This window comes from Alosa sapidissima, chromosome 7 (genome assembly GCF_018492685.1).
Source record: "Alosa sapidissima isolate fAloSap1 chromosome 7, fAloSap1.pri, whole genome shotgun sequence".
Classification (NCBI taxonomy): domain Eukaryota; kingdom Metazoa; phylum Chordata; class Actinopteri; order Clupeiformes; family Clupeidae; genus Alosa; species Alosa sapidissima.
In genome coordinates, this window is record NC_055963.1 from 37,378,525 (window position 1) to 37,397,408 (window position 18,884).

The 18,884-nt window shown below is 40.6% G+C and overlaps 1 protein-coding gene across 4 annotated transcripts in view; it reads left to right on the top strand.

Annotated features, from left to right (window-relative positions):
* Nucleotides 1–18,884, top strand: part of letmd1 (LETM1 domain containing 1) — a 50,292-nt gene continuing 31,408 nt past the window's right edge. For 3 of the 4 annotated variants that reach the window (XM_042098249.1, XM_042098247.1, XM_042098250.1), the window contains exons 1-2: nucleotides 97–469; nucleotides 14,828–14,970. In XM_042098249.1, the coding sequence (XP_041954183.1) occupies nucleotides 339–469; nucleotides 14,828–14,970 (274 nt within the window). In that variant the 5' untranslated portion in view covers nucleotides 97–338. The other variant, XM_042098248.1, reaches the window with a different exon arrangement.

The window sequence follows — 18,884 nt, forward strand, 5'->3', positions numbered from 1 at the left end:
GCTCCCTGATCGGTCCCTTGGTGCCCTACGCAGTACGCACAGTGCGAGATGCTCGTGGTGGTAGCAGCGGCACTGGACACTTTGTTCCAGGTGCGTTTACAGTAGCCTACTATTGGCCATTGACAACTATCGTTATACGTTTCAATCGGCATAGGCTGATCATGTGCTTCATGTAGGCTAAATGCTTAGTTTTTAGACTTGCCTCAAAGAGCCGGTTTAGGTGATGTCAACACTAAACTCATTTTGTTGTTAGATTATGATTGTGCAAATTGAGGAAATCAATCTGCGCAGACTTATGCTCATCTGAACATGCCTTGGACGTTGAACTGCAGGTTAAAATGGCGTTGTTTAACGTTTCAACATTTCCTCGACTGTTTTGCGACGTAAGGTTGCCAAAGGTTTTGTTCTCTGGAGCGCAATTCAGTGACATGACTTCCCGAACTTCGACACTGTGCTCTCTGCGGACAAGGTGCGTAACACTATGCTAATGCTAACACTTCGTAAAACTTGGTCAAACATTGTTGCGTACTTGACCTTGTGTAAACTTTTCGGACTGGTGTCGCGCAGTCCGGTGTTGTGTGCCATGCCTTCTGTGTTTTCCACGTATAGACTACTGGTTTCCTTGCGCGTGCTCGCGTTGCTCACAGCAGAGGTTTTCAGTCAATCACAAACAAGTTGTTTTAGACGGATTTGAAGTCTCATTTTATATCTAGGCTACACAGCACTACACTACACTATAGCCAGTAGGACGAAACATAGCCTATGTAAAATATTTGTGCAAACTAGCATTAGGCCTAAACTGGATTCGATCCTACAGTGAATACATCTACTAAACACCTAATCTCACTGAGCTACTCCATTACTTATTCCGACAAAATTACGAACATAGGCTACATATTTTTGGCAAACTCGCTTCATGCAATCCTTGAAGACATATCGGACTGGTGCGCTAAAATGTCAATCATTTCTTCTCTCACCATTTAATTTCTCAGAATTTATCCTAGCCTACTATAACATCAGCACCTAAGACATATTTTATTCTGACTGATCATATTGATCAACCACAAAGATATAGATATAGGACATTTGCGATGCACTTAGCCTGACGCAACTGATATCCTCTCCCACTCCACTCGTTGCAATGCACTTAGCCTGACGCAACTGATATCCTCTCCCACTCGTCTAAACCAAAAACACATGGATAAATCAACCTTGCTTGATGTGATTCTAACAAATGCCCCACATAAATATACAGCTATTGGCATATTCTGTAATGATATTAGTGATCATTGTACTATTGCCTGTGTTAGAGACTGCAAGCTTCCTAAAACTAAGCCACGATTTATTTTTAAGAGGAATTATAAAAGCTTTAATGAACAAGCCTTCCTGCATGATGTTTACCATAGTGATTTGAACTTTGTGTGTGGGATGGTGGATGTAGAACTGGCATGGGATTTCTTTAAAAACACCTTCCTGTCCCTAATTGATAAACATGCACCTCTGAGAAGGTATAGGATTAGCGGTAAAAATAACCCTTCATGAAAAAATTGCATCTGCTATCAGAGAAAGGGATAGAGCATGGACCAAAGCAAAACAAAACAATGATACCATACAAGCACTGGACAATTTATAGGGCACTAAGAAACCAATGCACCAGGTTGATAAAAAAAATGCAAAAAGTGGTCACTATCTTCAATTAATAAATGAAAACTTAAATGACCCTAGACAATTCTAATTCTAATTCCTAAAAAATCTACAGCTGAAGAGGTTACACCTCCAACTCTTCCAAAATTCTTAAAAATAAACCAAAATGAAATCACAGGGAAACAAAACATTGTGGATGCCTTTAATATTCATTGTATCAATGCAGGGGTGAATACTCAATCCAGTATATCAGTAAATATTGAGGAGCGTGCAATTACAACTACACGTGTGACTGCACACAAATTCCATTTTTCAACGATTCTTGCCTCCCAAGTTCATAAGGCCCTTTCAACCCTGGACTGTAAAAAGTCCTCTGGACCAGACCAGATAGAACCATTTTTTTTAAAGACCGCAGCGGACCTGATTGCTGAACCCATTGCCTCAATTTTTAATCTTAGTTTATGTAGTGGGTCTATTCCCAGCTCCTGGAAGTCAGCTCAGGTCCTCCCGTTACTAAAAGGAGGTGATCCTTCTGCATTGGATAATTACCGCCCCATATCCAGATTGTCCATTATAGCCAAAGTATTAGAATCCCTTGTAAATGAACAGCTAAAAATCTTTCTATCTGATAATAATATTTTAAGTCCCACACAGTCTGGCTTTAGGCAAGGTCACAGTACTACAACTGCTGTAACAGCTGTCACAAATGACATTATTACTGCCTTGGACCACAAAAAATCATGCGCCGCTCTTTTCATTGATTTATCCAAGGCATTTGATACTGTTGATCACAATCTCTTATTACAAAGGCTGTGTACTTTGGGCTTCAGTGACTCTGTATTGGCCTGGCTTGATGACTACTTAACTAGGAGAACACAGTGTGTCTCCTTAGAGGATTGTCACTCTGTATATCTGGGAGTAAAGACTGGTGTCCCACAAGGGTCAATCTTAGGGCCTATTTTGTTTACTCTGTATATAAATAACATAGGTTTGGGTTTAGACCCGGCCAAGGTACACCTTTATGCAGATGATACAATCGTTTATGCTATTGCTCCCTCAATACAAGAGGCAATGGATACCCTACAGGCTGCATTTGATTCACTACAAATGTCTTTAGTCAAGTTAAAACTGGTATTAAATTCCAAAAAAACAAAATATATGACTTTCACACGGGCACGGTCAATTTCTGACTGTACAATACTGTCACTGGATGGCACTCAAATAGAAAGGGTAACCTCATATAAATACCTTGGCATCTGGCTTGATGACAAGTAATCTTTTGATGTTCACATAGATAATCTTTTAAAGAAATTGAGGCCTAAGTTAGGTTTTTATTTCCGTTTAAAGAATTGCTTTCCTTTTACTGCAAGAAAAACATTGTACCTTTTTATCAGTGTTAGATTATGGTGACTTAATATATATGCATGCCTCTGATATTAATATATATGTAGGCCTCCTAAAGAAACTGGATGTGGTGTATCACTCTGCTTTGCGGTTTGTAATAGGAGCACCTTCTAGAACACATCACTGCATGCTATATGAAAAGGTTCAATGGACTTCACTGCATCTAAGAAGAAAAATCCATATTTTAATCTTTATAGCAAAGGCCCTAATGGGCAAACTTCCCAGTTATATTTGTAATCTTTTGTCACTTTGCCCTTCTACATACAACACCCGTTCCTCAAACAAGCTCCTCCTACAGTCTTCAACTTCCCGAACTAAACTGGGAAAATCTGCCTTTTCATCCTTTGCACCACATGCATGGAATGAGCTACAACACACACTTAACATGGACTCCTTACCCTCCTTAAAAGTATTTTAAAGCTTGCTTACACTGAGCAGTGTCACTGCTTCTAGTGTTCTATTTTTATATTATTCTTTGTTGTCTCTGACTTTGTGTCTTCTGTTTTAGTGTGCTGTTGTTGTTAGTGTGCTTTGTTGTCTCGGACTCTGTGTCCTCTGTGTTAGTGTGCTGTTGATGTCTTTGCTCTGTACCCATGTCCCATGTTGTATTTTCTTTGTCTTTAAAAAAAAAAAAAAAAATAATAATAATAATTGCTGCCATCTTGACCAGGACTCCCTGGCAGAAGAGACATTGTGTCTCAATGGGACCTTCCTGGTAAAATAAAGGTTAAAAATAAAAATAAATAAATAAATATATAGAAGCCTGCGTAACACTGCACTGACGACCGCTGCAGCAAGATAACCAGTTGTTTTAGATCAAGGCAAGGGCAACAACTTGTTTCAGATAGCCTACCTCAGGACATGTTGCATGGGTGTTGCCTACGTTATTAACTGATAGGCTACCAGGAAATATAGCACCTTCATGTCGTTCGCTCGGAGGACGACATTAAAAATCCCAACCTCCGAAAAGAGTGTTCTTGAGATCAGCTCGGTAAACAAATACAGGAAATGCATAAATAAGTTATTAAAACTGCCTACTATGGTTTAGCAAGCGGAAAATGACTCGGGTGAGTGTTTCTATCTGTAGTGTTTATTTAGTGATTAGAAAATGTAATTTCGAGAAAATTACCAATGCATGAAAATATAAACATACTGTAACAAACTGCAAGGTTGTCTCAAAATGGTCTTTATTGGTTACGCACCAAAACACACGAACACATAATTCCGGGCCAGACCTGACCCTTATGCTCCAGTACTAAGCATCTATATGAGGCTGTATCTAAAACACACACCACTCAACCCTAATTATGAACACTGTAACTAGCTGCAAACATACAGTGGGCAGTGCTTCGACTTGGCCAGCTTCACTCGCGGTCTGCGCGTGGGATCACGCGGTATCACCCGACTTTAATTTGTATTTTCCCAGTGTGACGCTGCAACAACCCAAACAACCGGTAGATGGCTCAAGTGAGCAGGGTGTCTCGTTAAAAGAAATGGAGCCTGGAAACCCCTACACAGACTTCACTACAAACTTTAGCAGACTGGTTTAGAAATAATTTAATAGCCAGAAATATGCCTGCCCTGCCCTAATAAAGAAATATTTGGTTAACTGCGAGTGAATCCCGTTTGCAGCCGTAGAAGAAACGCAGGACAAATTAAACATTCTGGTTTTCTCCGAGTGCAACGATGATAGACATCATTTGGACAAAATATAGAGCATATTAACCTCCGTTGCTCAGCCAAATGCCTTCCTGTTACGTCCTGTTATCACGGAGTTACAGGCGATAAACGATTTTTGATGGTCACAAGTTTACTTCATTAGCGGTTTATTTTTTTGATTATTTAAGAGTGTTTTTCATTTAAAGGTTTGACTTCGTGCTTATTCAGTAGAGCATTTAGTGCTCTTCCCAATCCCAGACGTTCACATTGCATGTTTGTTTGTAATGGATGCAACCGCGAGATACGCTTGTCATAGGCGGAGATACCGTGAATGCTCCGTCTCTCAGGCACCCACTGAAAACATCGAGCACCCACGTGTGACAGCTTACAGTCCCGGCTAAATTTACATTAATTTAAAATCAAACATCGCAGTTTATGTTAAATTCAGCATCTCTCATAATGTGATTGGATATGTTGCTGTCAATTCCCTACTTCATATACTAACCACCAATGAGAGCGTCTCGTATGAAAATTCCTGACACTTCCCACCTGAAGAATTAACGCAAGGCTTTGTCGGGTCTTCAGCCCCGAATGTTTAAAATGTATATAGCCCTGAATATCATTTTAAAAGTAGTCTGATAAAGCTTATTGTTTTGTGACACAGCTAAACACTGGTACCTCATAGAACGTCTATAACATAGCCTATAGGTGGTCGCAACAAAAGTAAGCAGATAGAAAGAACTCACGCAAATCTAGCCTACAACACGCAGACAGCTTTATGCGCAGGGGAGAGAGCGCGCGCACTGTGCTTTATGATTGTTGCCTTCTGATGGTATCTTGCTAATTCACTGAACTGCATTAGGTGACACAAATGGTATTGCCTTTATCTTATAACTCCTTGTCTGAGCGACTACCAGGCCTATGGTTTTTAAAAGTCAGATGTTCCCTGACAAAGACATTCGAAAATGAAGAATGTTTATTGACTTGAAAAATACACTAATTTTTGCAAACTCCCTTCATTCAACCCTTGAAGACATCGCGGTCTGGTGCGCTATGTAGATCGTTTCTCGTACCATTTAATTTCTCAGAATTTAGGTCTACTAGGCCTACAATAACGTCATCACCAAATACATCTTTTATTTTTAGTTGATCAACCACAAAGAGTAGCATAGGCCTACTGTGCACAGTGCACTGACGACTGTAGCAGCCCAACGTAACGTAAGCAGATGAGAGGCAACCCCTTGTTTCAGATAGCCTGGACAACATGTTACCTGGGTGTTGCCTACATTATTAATTAATGGTAGCCTACAATAGTTAATTGATTCGCGTAACATATTAGTTGGCTCAAAGAGTAGGGAATCAGGATGGAGAGAGTCACGCGTGTGTTGCTTTTGCGGGATCGAATCCAGTTTAATGCTAGTTTTCAAAACATATATTTTTTACATGTCTTTTGTCCGAGTGGCTGTAATGTAGCCGAGCGCTCATGGCGTATGAAAAGCGACTTCAAACCGCCTAAAACAACTTGTTTGTGAATGTCTGACAACTGCTGCAGCGCATGCACGCGCAAGGAAACCAGTAGGTGGAGAAACCAGAAGGCACACAACACCGGAACGATTTTAAGGCTATTTCGCATAGGCTACTCAATGGTGCTATTTCACACGCATTATAGTGACCCCCACTCACCGGGGTTAGTGGAAGGTGTTAATAGACGATTGGCGTAGCCTACAGTGGACTAGGGCTGTCAAAATTGCTCAAAAATGACGTTCAAATATCCCCTCTAAAATAAACACATGTATTCGAATATATTGGAATATCTAGGCTATATTATTTGCGCATAATGTCAGTGATGCGCATCATGTCATCTGTTTTTAACTTTTTGTATGGTTATTGCTTGACAGGGGATCCCAAGCAGCTTTCAGCCATAAGGCATTTCCTAATTCACCTGACACTGATATTCAAAATGTTGAAACTATTTCGGCATAGCCTATAAGCAGTTTAATTAAATGTAATGTTAGTTGTAAACAAACGGGCTACTTGGTGAGGCTTGGCCTCACAGATGCGCTCGTGCCTTAAATGGCAATACAAATCTTCACGATAGGCCTATTAACTGACCGCCCGATTCGCGTTGGCTGGGGGGCAGGGGGGGCCATCAGACATTTGTTCCCAAGGGTCTATGAATTGTTAACCCGGCCCTGCCCCCAACGAACGCAACTTTCCACCTCTGAGATAGCTTAAAAGAAGTCTAGAGGACTCCTAACTCACTAGACCTACTTACTGTAGGCTGCGCAAACCACAAGCCTGCATTCGAGGCAGGCCTTCTGTTGAAGAATTTTATATAAATCCTGCGCTAACATTAATCCTCCTACCCCCGCTACCACAGCTGTGGATAGTGTGGCATGCTCACGCTTTATGTCTCCTTGCAAACTAGGCCTATAGCCCAACCATTTACGTCTTCAAAAAATAACAACTTGCCAGATATGCCTTCATAAATTTGTGCTTCATTCAGCATTTTGTTCTTCCACTGGAAATGACTCTTCTACATTTGCTGCCTGCCGCATCCTTTCTGTTTGTATTGTTTAGAAAATGTTTGACGTCTTGAGTTAATGCATTAAACATTGTTTGCTGGTAACCAGCCACAAATAGCCTACAGATTCTTGCGTGCGTTCTCTCCAAAATGTGCCCGTTCTATAGGCTATCCAAGTGCACAATTCTGCGGCATAAAGCAGATGTATTTGTGTATTGTACAGAAAAATAAAAATAACCTGTCAAGCAGTCAATTGACTACATTGCAGTCAATAAGTAGTGCAAATTATGAAACCAAAACGTGGGTCATAGTTGTCTAAGCCTCTGCTGTGAGGCCAAACCCATGAACAAAGACGCATTGATATCTGCAATAGTTTTTTTTTTTTTGGCGAAACAAGCTCAACAAGAAACAGCCGAACAAGTCATACTGAAGGGAGAGGCAACTGGCATGTGATCTCCCCACGGGCCAATGGATGTACAAGTTTTCTCCTGTGCCTACGATATTTAATCCAGTGTTTTGTCAAGTTGCAAAATGCTACTGTATTCATTTTATGATAGTATGAAGTACTTTTTGTATAGGGTACTATCTTAATTGCTTTATACTCAATACTTGACCAATGGCTATTGCATCTGTCTATTGAAAGTGAGAATGTGGCATGTGATATACTGTGTAGGCTTCATAAAATAAAATAAACAGATTGCTAATGACCTACAAGCTGATCTGGGGGGGCGTTTCCCGTACAACTACGGAGGTTAGCTTTTTACTAACAGGATGCATCATTCAACTAACCAACATGTAAGTTACGACTGTTTCCCAAAACTGTCGTACTTACATAGTACTGTAAGTTTGGACCATGATAGTTTCCAAACTTCAGTAGTCTGGACTAAGGTGGTTAATGACGTTTAGTAGCACGTGAACAGGCACCTGCACATACTTCTGTGGCGCATTGCGTTAAGGCCGGCAGATGACAGCCGCCGTTGCACAGCAGTTACCAGTCCCCTGTCCAAGAGTTCGAATCTGGGTTAAGACGTTGACAACAATATTGACATCGTTGTTTACCTAAGTTTATCTTTTGTGCAGATCATATTATCAAAATGAGAATCAGCCTTCTTGGCTTGGTTTGCGTAAACGAACAAGGCCCCCCCCCTCCATGAAAATCAAAGGCTACATATTCTCAGCTGACTCGTCAAAAAGCGTGCACCACCTTATTATTATCTGCAAGTGTGTGACTTTTACTTACGTGCACATGGCTGCAAATTGACTTTTAATTTATATATTTCCTGGCTTGGGCATTTTAAAATATGGATGTATGGTGGTTAGAAGTGTAAATATCAATTAGAAACCTAAATATATTTATAATTATTAATTTGCAAACAAATAACTGGCGTCAGTGACGTCTTTGACATGAAGATCCCTGGAACTATGCTTCTAGCATTCTACCACAGGTCGAGAGGTGTAGTTGTAACTACACAGCTTTACGATAGTGGTTGCGAACGTTCGTTGCTACTGTGGTTTTGGGAAACACTAATGTAGTGGAACGATGCATTGGACTATGTAAGTTCCAAATATGAATGTAATTCTGCGGCATAAAGCAGATGTATTTGTTTATTGTACAGAAAAATAAAAATGGCATGTCAAGCAGTCAATTGACTACATTGCAGTCAAGAAGTAGGGCAAATTAATTTACGAAACCAAAACGTGGGTCATAGTTGTCTAAGCCTCTATTGCGTAGCCTGTTAAAAACGTCGCCAGATAGTATTAAATCGGCAGTAACATTGTTTTCTGCAGAAGCCTACCCAAGGCTACAGATTAATTCTGAACAGTTCTTTCTCTACTGGCTCAATTATCACACCACTGTTTTGATTTGCGTAGTTAACGTGCGTTAATCCCAACACTAACAATAATGTAGACAGCAAATTTCGATTTCGAAATTTTCGTTACCACCGTGTAGTCAAGCCTTAAAAATACCCAAGTAGCCTAAATCGAGGTAATGTTTAATTATGCATGATTTATTTAGGGCCCGAGCACCGCAGGGCGCAAGGCCCTATTGTTTTTGTAAGGATTATTATTTTTCACTATTATTATTAGGGCCCGAGCACCGAAGGGCGCAAGGCCCTATTGTTTTTGTAAGGATTATTATTATTAGGGCCCGAGCACCGAGAGGTGCGAAGCCCTATTGTTTTTGAAAGGATTATTATTATTATTATTTGTTCACCTTTTTGCTATTTTTGAGGTGGTTAACATGGATGAAAAGTCTTGGAATTTGCCACACACATCTGGTATCACACTGTGCACACAGGCATAAAGGCTTGGCCCCGGGCGTGGCCCAGGGACTCAGTAGCGCCCCCTTAGGTGATTGATCCAGTGGTTGGCACATACTTTCAGCTAGACACACCAAATTTGGTAGGTGTGTGTATTTCCCCAAGATGAACAACTTTCGTATGTACAATGCATTAGCCACGCCCAACAGGAAGTGAGGTATTTGGGATTTTGTGCGGACTAAAATGTGATAAATTGTGATGCCAAAAGAGGTGCTTCCCATGGGTGAAAACACATGAAGTTTGGCACACACATCAAGTGGTACAGTGAATAGACAGTGATTAAAGCTTGGCACCAGGCATTGCCCAGGAACTCCATAGCGCCCCCTTATGTCACTGTGCCTTGTGGTTGGCATATAGTTTTAGATACACACACCAAATTTGGTGGGTGTATGTAACTCCCAAAAACAAACAACTTTTGTATTAACATGCCATTAGCCACGCCCACAGGAAGTGAGGTAATTGGGATTTTGTGCATTGTGGACATGATCAATTTTAACGTACTCCTCCTAGACGGTTGATCCGATTCATGTGAAAGTTGGTATACATGATGCCAATATGCTTCTGATTCTAAATTGTGAAGCTTTTTTTGATATGTTGTAATTTGACGAAATGGCAAAACTCTGAATTTTAATACCCTTCCACATAAACAATAAATGTGTCTTAATTCACCATGCATGGCTTGAAATTTTTAAATTTCACAGGTCTTTGAATACCATGGGAGTGATGATATTGACATGCCCATAATGCATATTTGGCATAGCGCCACCACCTGGCAACAGAAAGAATGGCAATTACACTGATGTCACATGATCAATTTGAACATACTCCTCCTAGACGGTTTGTCAGATTCATTTGAAATTTGGCAAATATGATGCCAAGATGTTGCTGATGTTAAATTGCGAAGGGATTTTTTATATGTTGTAATATGTCATGATTTTAATATCTCACCACATAAACAGGAAATGTGTCATGAAGTCACAGTGCATTGAATGAATGGTCTGAAACTTCTCAGGTTACTAGATATTATGACTATGATGATATTCAGACACCCAATGGGCCTGCCTGGCATAGCGCCACCACCTGGCCAAGTAGGAAATGTGCCAGATATGGACAATGCCTTAAGTGACTGATCTGAAACTTTATAAAATATTGGATATCATTATTGTGATGATATTCACACATATAATTCATATGCCTAGCATAGCGCCACCATCTGGCCAAACAGGAAATATGCCAGAAATGCTCTATGCTTTGAATAAATGTTCTGAAACTTTTCAGGTTAATAGATATCATGATTATGATGATATCCAGACACCCAATGAGCCTGCCTGGCATAGCGCCACCACCTGGCCAAGCAGGAACATGTGGCAGAAATTGGCAATGCCTTTATTGATTGCTCTGAAACTTTACAAAATATTGGATATCATTATTGTGATGGTATTCATATGTGTAATTCACATGCCTAGCATAGTGCCACCATCTGGCCAAGCAGGAAATGTGCCAAAAATGTTCAATGCTTTGACTGATTTATCTGAAATTTTACACAAAATTAGATATCATGATGAAATTCAAATGTCTTATTAACATGCCTTACATAGCACCACCAATTGGCAAGATAAGGAATGTGTTTTTTCCACGTCTGTTGGATATCACCATCAGATGCATCAGATTAGCACACACATCAAATATGTACATTTCAGAAGCGCACCACGTCGGTGCTTTGTTGGGTTCCGAAATGTCACGGGTTGCGGCCCGCAGGTGCTCGGGCCCGCCATTGCCGCTTGCGGCTATATTTTGTTATTGAATTCGTAGGCTGGGATTACTCTCGGCAACAATTATGTTTAATGGTAGATCCTGCTTTTTCAGAAGGGACCGCTGGCAGAGCGATGTACAGTGGTAGAGCGACGCACAGTGGCTGAAAGTGGTACTAAAGCTTCACGCAGCTTCACGCCGCGTAATGCGCGAATGAAGTGGTCATTTGAAAGCGATGCCCACTGTAAACACAACAGACAGGACATACAACGTTGTCAACCCACATGGTTTAGACAGTTTAAAACATGAACATTACACATACTGCACAGCATCATGGGAGCACAGTCATAACAGCTAGGCTCAGATCATTACAATAATGTATATTAACACAAAATGCAAAACAAACTTTTATTTGGAAACAGTTGGCAGGAGTCATAGTTGATAACAACTGACAATTAAATAGTTTAGTAGTAGAGTAGTTTAAGTAGTTAAATTATTTAATAGTGAATTATTGTAGTGAAGACATTTATTTTGAAACAGTTGTGGGCAGAGGAAATAGTTGAACAGGATCTGTAGTCTTAAGAGAGCCAGATTGCATGCTTAAAACCTGAGACAGAGTATATAGTTTAAAAGTTAAATGTAGATGGATGTTGATAGACAGAAAGTTGAATGGATATTGATAGGCAGATTGCCTAGTTGAGCAGCTGGAAGTTGATACAGGTGCAAATCAAGTTAATTAGTCCATTGTGATGTCATAGTACCAATACAAAGTCTATGGGGAAAAATAAGCTTGTTTTTTTATTAATATCTCAAAAAGTATAACGTTTACAAAAGTGAAAAATACATTCCTCAAGTGTCCTTTTCAAGAATGTTACAAAGTTTGAATGAAGTTTCTACGTTAAAGGAACCATATGTAAGATTGTGGCCAAAACTGGTACTGCAATCAATTTGAAATGACTCTAGAGCGTTGTATCCCCTCCCCCTCCCCCCTGAGGTTGGCAACCCGGATGCCGAAACACTACTGACTTTGTGATTAGTAGATAGGTGGAGGGTGGCGCATCAGGCCAAAACACAACATGACATGACAAAACACAACATCAACATCAGTTGAGGGCTGCAACTTCACTTTTTAAATGACAATATCCTGGCCGGACTACTGTTGTCAGTGATATAAGTATTTGAAATGAACATGATTTCTTAATGTCTAGTGACATATCAAGGCCATTTTATGATTAATTGAAATACATTTCTTGCATACGGTTCCTTTAAATGGTTGAAGCTGAATTAGACACAGAAATTTGGTGGGAAGAAGAAGAAGACTTCAGATAACAGAACAGTGCATTTTCATGCACTGTAATTACCTTGCCTATTTGCAATGAGAGTGAAATTCGCCTCTTGTGTTGTTGCAAGGGAGGCCGCTGTGTTTGGAGAATATGATAGTGACGTCAAGTCAGAATTTCCGAATATATGGGTGTTATTTCAGTTAGCCTATTAGCTGGTTTGATGCTCATTGAGCTCAATGCAAATCAAACCAGCTAATAGGCTAACTGAAATAACACCCATGCCAATCTCTAGGTATGGTGGGGGGTATGTGATGATGTGGGGCTATTTTAATTCCAAAGACCAAGGTAACTTTATCAGGATGCACAGTATTCTGGATCCATGAAATAACTGGCCTTTAAAAATAAAAATCTGCCTGTCTCTATGGGAATTTAACATAGGGGTGGGAATACTTATGACCCCTGTATTTTAAGGAAGAACATTTATTTATTTATGATACATTATTCATTCACTAAGAAAATTGGTGTCCTTAAAGGTTAGATATTTCCTCATTTTTCACTTAAGGCATTAAGATCAATTTCCAAAAGATGATTTTATATTCCTCTTTTCAGTCAACTTTAGCATGGGTGCCAATACTTTTGGCCATCACTGTACCTACATGAACTTCCACATATCCAACATGTGCCTAGAATTGGTGCAACATGTACATATTATGTTGGAACATGATGAATACATGTAGCCTTGTGTTGGAACATGAATACATGTAGGAACACTGTACAATGTTGAAACTTCATTAAATAAACATGCATTAGCCCATTTGTGTCGTTATTAGTGATAAGCTAATGCTATTGTTGCTTAAAACTATTATGCGTAATACTAATGAAGCCTGTAGGCTCAAAATTGCAAACAGTGGATTAGGGCCATGACCGAAACGCTTCCCAAATAGCATTTTTTTTAACCAGTAATATTGTTCAAAACAGCATCAAACCTCATCAGTAGCTTTCTCAGGGTTCCTACACATGAAACAAAGTTGTCTGGCAATGCAGACTGATCGGGGGACCTGTTTATCCAGCTGTGGATCGCCAGTCGAATTGGCAAATTTTAGGCTTATTATAAATTCACATTTTTTCACATTTGGCTATACAGTAGGGTATACTGTAGGCTACAATTGAAGTCCCTAAAAGTTCCTATGATTCACAACAACTTGCAACACTACATCGACACTACAGTAGTTCACCGCAATTTGTAACCCTATGTTGGTCATGTTAGGCGGTTGCTTGCAACATAATGTGAAACTAATATCTAAGTTAGTAGAAAATTATGTTTAAAGACTAAAAGGCAGACAAAATGCAACAAAATCATAACCTCCGGAGAGGTAGGCTACACATTTGTCATCGCATGACAAAACTGTGAAATGCTGGTAGGTTGGTCAGTATAGGCATTCAACATGACGTGTGATGGATCCACCAGTTGGTAGGAAGGGAAGTTTTTGGCATCATTCCTGCGTTATAGCTAGGCAGGAACTCAATGGATGGAGCAGCGCGGCAGATCTCTCACAGAGTAACGGTACATGTCCATTACATTCACATTAGTCACATTAGATACAAGAGACAGCGACAAAGCGGCAGGCTACCAGTCATTTTCAATGGGAGTGGCCGTTTGCCAGCAACAAGGGCCAAAATAGCACAGCCTAGTTTACAACCCACTCAGCGGCAAGTTTGTGGAGTTGTTGCTGTCTTTTGTAGATGTGACTGTATGGTTACTGCAGCACAGTTGCTTGCAGACACCTAGCCCTCTTCTCATCGCTGCTTGTGGGCGTGTAGTAGGCTAAAGTCTTTGGTGTGAAGCATTTTATTTAACCAAAATACACAATGCCAGCAACAGAACCACTTTGCGTCAATAGTTAAGTAAAAGTGTGTGTCAAATGGTGCAGAATATCTTACCTTGTGTTTTATTGATGCCTGCAAACATAACCAAATGACATGATACCTGTGTGATCCTTATTCTCTGAATAGGTTGATTAAAAATGTCCAGCAGAACAATATGTCAGCCTCCATATAACAAAATGTACTATTGAGCCCTTTGACTGAATAAGAACATTGCATATCTGCTATAATAAGCAAAGAGTTACATATACAACATTTTTAAGTAGCGTCATGACACTTCTAAACTTACTCAAATTATTATTTTATGTGTATGAATTACCAGCCAGTTGACTTCAATATGTTTTTCCTTATCTCAGATTGGGACTGTGTCATCATTTTTCAACATCGAAAGCCAGAGATGGCCTAGGCCGAAGACTACAATGGGCCAATGAAAAATATGAACATTTACTACAACAACGTTTGCCACGGTTTTATATTCTGTACAGTACATTTCTGAATGGTAAGTTGTGTACCATCATCACTTGTTCTGTTGCCAATAAACACTTAAACGTCTGAATGTTGGTTTGAGTGGAATACATTAAGCTACAACTAGTGAGGTAGCGTAGAAACGTTTAAGGGACATGCTGTACAAAAAGACCAAGTATTTTTGCTATCTCAAAAATATTCTTAAAGCAGCACTAAAGCACGTTTCCTCTGTTGCACACACGCTATTTGTTTATCCAGCATCGGCTTTGGAAATAACAATGTCCACAGACAAGGTAGAGTATGTTGCACGATTTTTATGAAAGTATGATGTATTGCGACATCAGAAGCAAGTCAAATGTGTAGTTTCTTATGTCTCATTCCCGTCGAACTACAGATCCGCTACCCGATCTGGCAAACTTGCATATATAGCCTTGCGGATATAGCCGATAGAGGGTCGCAAAGTGAATGCAGAAGTGCCGTTCACCCTGTTACGAGTTGATGAACCACTGAAACATTTTTGGGGAAAAAAAGAGTATTACAAAAAACTCTTTGGTGTTGCTTTATATATTTAAATGTTAAAGAGAAGCTCTGGAGTTAAAACAACCTGGGGTCTGTTTGTGGTTGATAATGGGTTCAACAGGAACATATTGGAACAGAAGTAAGGCAGTGTGTTGCCTTCAGAAACCATCCTTGTTATAGCCTCTGTACACTTTCAAAGTTTGCAATACTTTGGTTTATCTGTAATACCACTACCAAGTGTAAGATTATTTTGGAATGTTGTCAGTGGCCCGCTGCAACATGCTATAAACAAGGATACAAGGAAGTTTATTGTCACATGCATATAGTTACTGGAAGTAAGAAATGCAGTGAAATTATGTCTGGTGTCAGCCTATTTGTGCATTTATGGGGGGGGGGTAAAAAGTGCAGTAGAAGAGGGGTTTAGTAGATTAAGTGGCAAGGGCTGCATAAGAAAGGTGGGGGAGGATTGGGATTGGGGGGGGGGGCACCAACAAGGAGCACCCAAGAGCAACAGGGGCAAGGAAAAACTCCCTTACCAAGGAAGAAACCTTGGGCAGATCCACGGCTCAAGGGGCTAACCCAACTGCCAGGGGTCTTGGTGTGTGTGTTGGGGGGATGACAGGGGAGATGGGATAGTGTGCTGTGTATGTGGGGAGAGGGCAGTGTGCAATATGTGTGTTGGAGAAGCTTCCTCATGAGACAATGTGCTGTGTATTGTGGGGGGGGGGGCAGTGTGTTGTAAGTATGTTGGGGATGTGTGTTGGAGAAGCTTCCTGATGAAATAATGTGCTGTGTATGTGGGGGGGGGCAGTGTACTGCAAGTATGGTGAAGGGACTTACTATTGCAAGCAGAGTACTGTATGTATGATGTATGTGAGTGATGACAGTGAAGATGTGTGTGTGGGCGGGAGGGGAGTGGAGCAGTGACTGTGTGTGTAGTGTGTGTGTGGGTAGGTGGGGGCAGTGTGCTGTAAGTATGTAGAGGATGTGTGTTGGAGAAGATCCTGAAGACAATGTGCTGTGTATGTAGGGGGGGGGGGGGGGGCAGTGTGCAGCAAGTATGTAGAGGAGGCTTACTGTAGCAAGCAGTGTGCTGTATGTATGTGAGGTGATGACAGTGATGATGTAAGTGTGTGTGTTTTTTGTGAGTGTGTTGGGGGGGGGGGGGGGGGGGGGCAGAAGGGCTAGGCAATCAAGGACATCGGTAGATGGAGGAGAAATCAAAAGTAATAAATAAAAAGTTCTATGGAGATGTGCAAAAGCGCAGGATTTCAAAACCCTGTTAGAAATTCCATCCGGTCCAGCAGCTTTTCTACAATTAACCCTCCTAAAGGCATTGCTCACATCGACCTCAAAGACACAGAAAGGTGCATCCTCATTTGCTTCACATGCTGCAGCTAGTGCAAGATAGTCTGTGTTTTTCATGTCAAAGCGAGCATAAAAAACATTAAGGTTCATCAGGGAGGGCTTTACTCACATTCATCATAGGAGGAGACTTTCTTTCAAAGCCAGTGATGGTTCGGAGTCCTTTCCTAATAAAAAAGACTGACTGTTGCCTGTTATATATTATATTGTCTGTGCTTGCATGATAGAGATTTGAATAGCTTGATGCTCTTTAAATATTTTGTTGCATTGTAAAACGTTAGGACGGACATATCCGCAATGTGTGTTCAACAATACAGATCAACAACACTGCCCGACAGTTTCAATCAATACTTGGGCACAAAATGTATTCATTGACAACGTCAATTGTCATGTAAAATATGGCCCAAAAGAGCTCATAAAGATTAATCACACCTATTGGAAATGTCACTCTCAGAGACAAAAATGCACTTTCCAAGATTGTAAATGTAGCCAGTAAGATAGTGCGAGTGAAGTTTGTTAGTCTCACCGAATATTTTAATAAGCAGGTGTTCAACAAAGCGATACAAATATATCAAGACACAGGTCATCCCCTGTATTCTGAATATGTGCTGCTGCCATCTACAGTGGGCATCGCTTTCAAATGACCACTTCAGTCGCGCATTACGAGACGTGAAGCTGCGTGAAGCTTTAGTACCACTTTCAGCCACTGTGCGTCGCTCTGCCACTGTACATCGCTCTGCCTGCTGCCCCTACTGAAAAAGCAGGAGACTTGCCGAGAGTAATCCCAGCCTACGAATTCAATAACAAAATAAATCATGCATAATTAAACATTACCTCGATTTAGGCTACTTGGGTATGTCTTAAGGCTTGACTACACGGTGGTAAGGGACTGTTCGTTATTTATAAACGGGGCCACCGGAGGGATTTTGAGTGCTTCAATCAAAAGTTGCATGACCCTCCCCTGCCTGCAAGAAAATTTTCAACGACCCTCCAGCAGTATTTTCAAAAAAGACATGACCCTCCCTGGCTAATTGTCGATATCTTCCGCCCACGCTTTTAAGCGCTGTGAAAACACAACGACTTAGGCTACCGTTCTAAAATCAACCTCTGCTTTCTGATCTTACACATCACACTTCACCAAGATGGTGGCCATTTCAGTAGATTTACTCACTAACATTGTTGTGGAAACACAATAAGCATGGAAACTAAATGCACACTTCCTGCAACTGCATTTGCCTACTTGAAATAAGTTAGGCCTACTCCTCTAGTAAGTATTCACATGAAATAAAACAATAAAACATTGAGACCATTCAACAAAGCACACTGGGTAATAACAAATTCAACACATGAACTTGTTGCTATGGACTCGTCTCTCATTTTAACTTTCCCCCACTGTCTTGCCGTTTTAATATTTTCCCGTAGAATATCCCATATTACTGTAATACTCTCATAACATTAGTCCTGCATTCTGGCCTGTTTCTGTGTTGTCCTGTTGTTACCTCTTGCCCTTCCAGTGAAACAGATGTATTCAAATCATCGTTTTGCTTGCTTGAATGCGAACTCAGTGTGATGTTAACCTAGGCCTATTTAAGTTAACGACGTGGTTGTCGTGAGAACACGATTCATTAGCGCTTGCAGTGTTCGGCCGTAGGCTATGCCTACGTGCGCACCTGCCAGGCTACTCAGCTAGCCTACGAGTAGACAAAGAATTCCCCCTGTATATTCACTCCAAGTTGGCCTACCATAACTTACCAACTCTACACTGTAGACCATAAACTGGCTATTTATATGACCAATGTATTTGTTCAACTTTATGAAGCAGAATCACGCACTGCTACTTGGAACGTAACACATTTTTGTTGGCAGGAGAGAGAATGACAGCGATTAACAAATTGCACTTGTTGCTGGTTACCAATAAATAGGGCCTAGGCTACTATATTTTTTGCAAACAACAAAAACGGAAAGGATGGAGACACGTTAGGAGCTGGATGAATGAAGCACAAGTAGGCTATGCTTTATGTTAAGCATGCACACTGTTTAAAGTTAGGCTACACGGTAAACTAG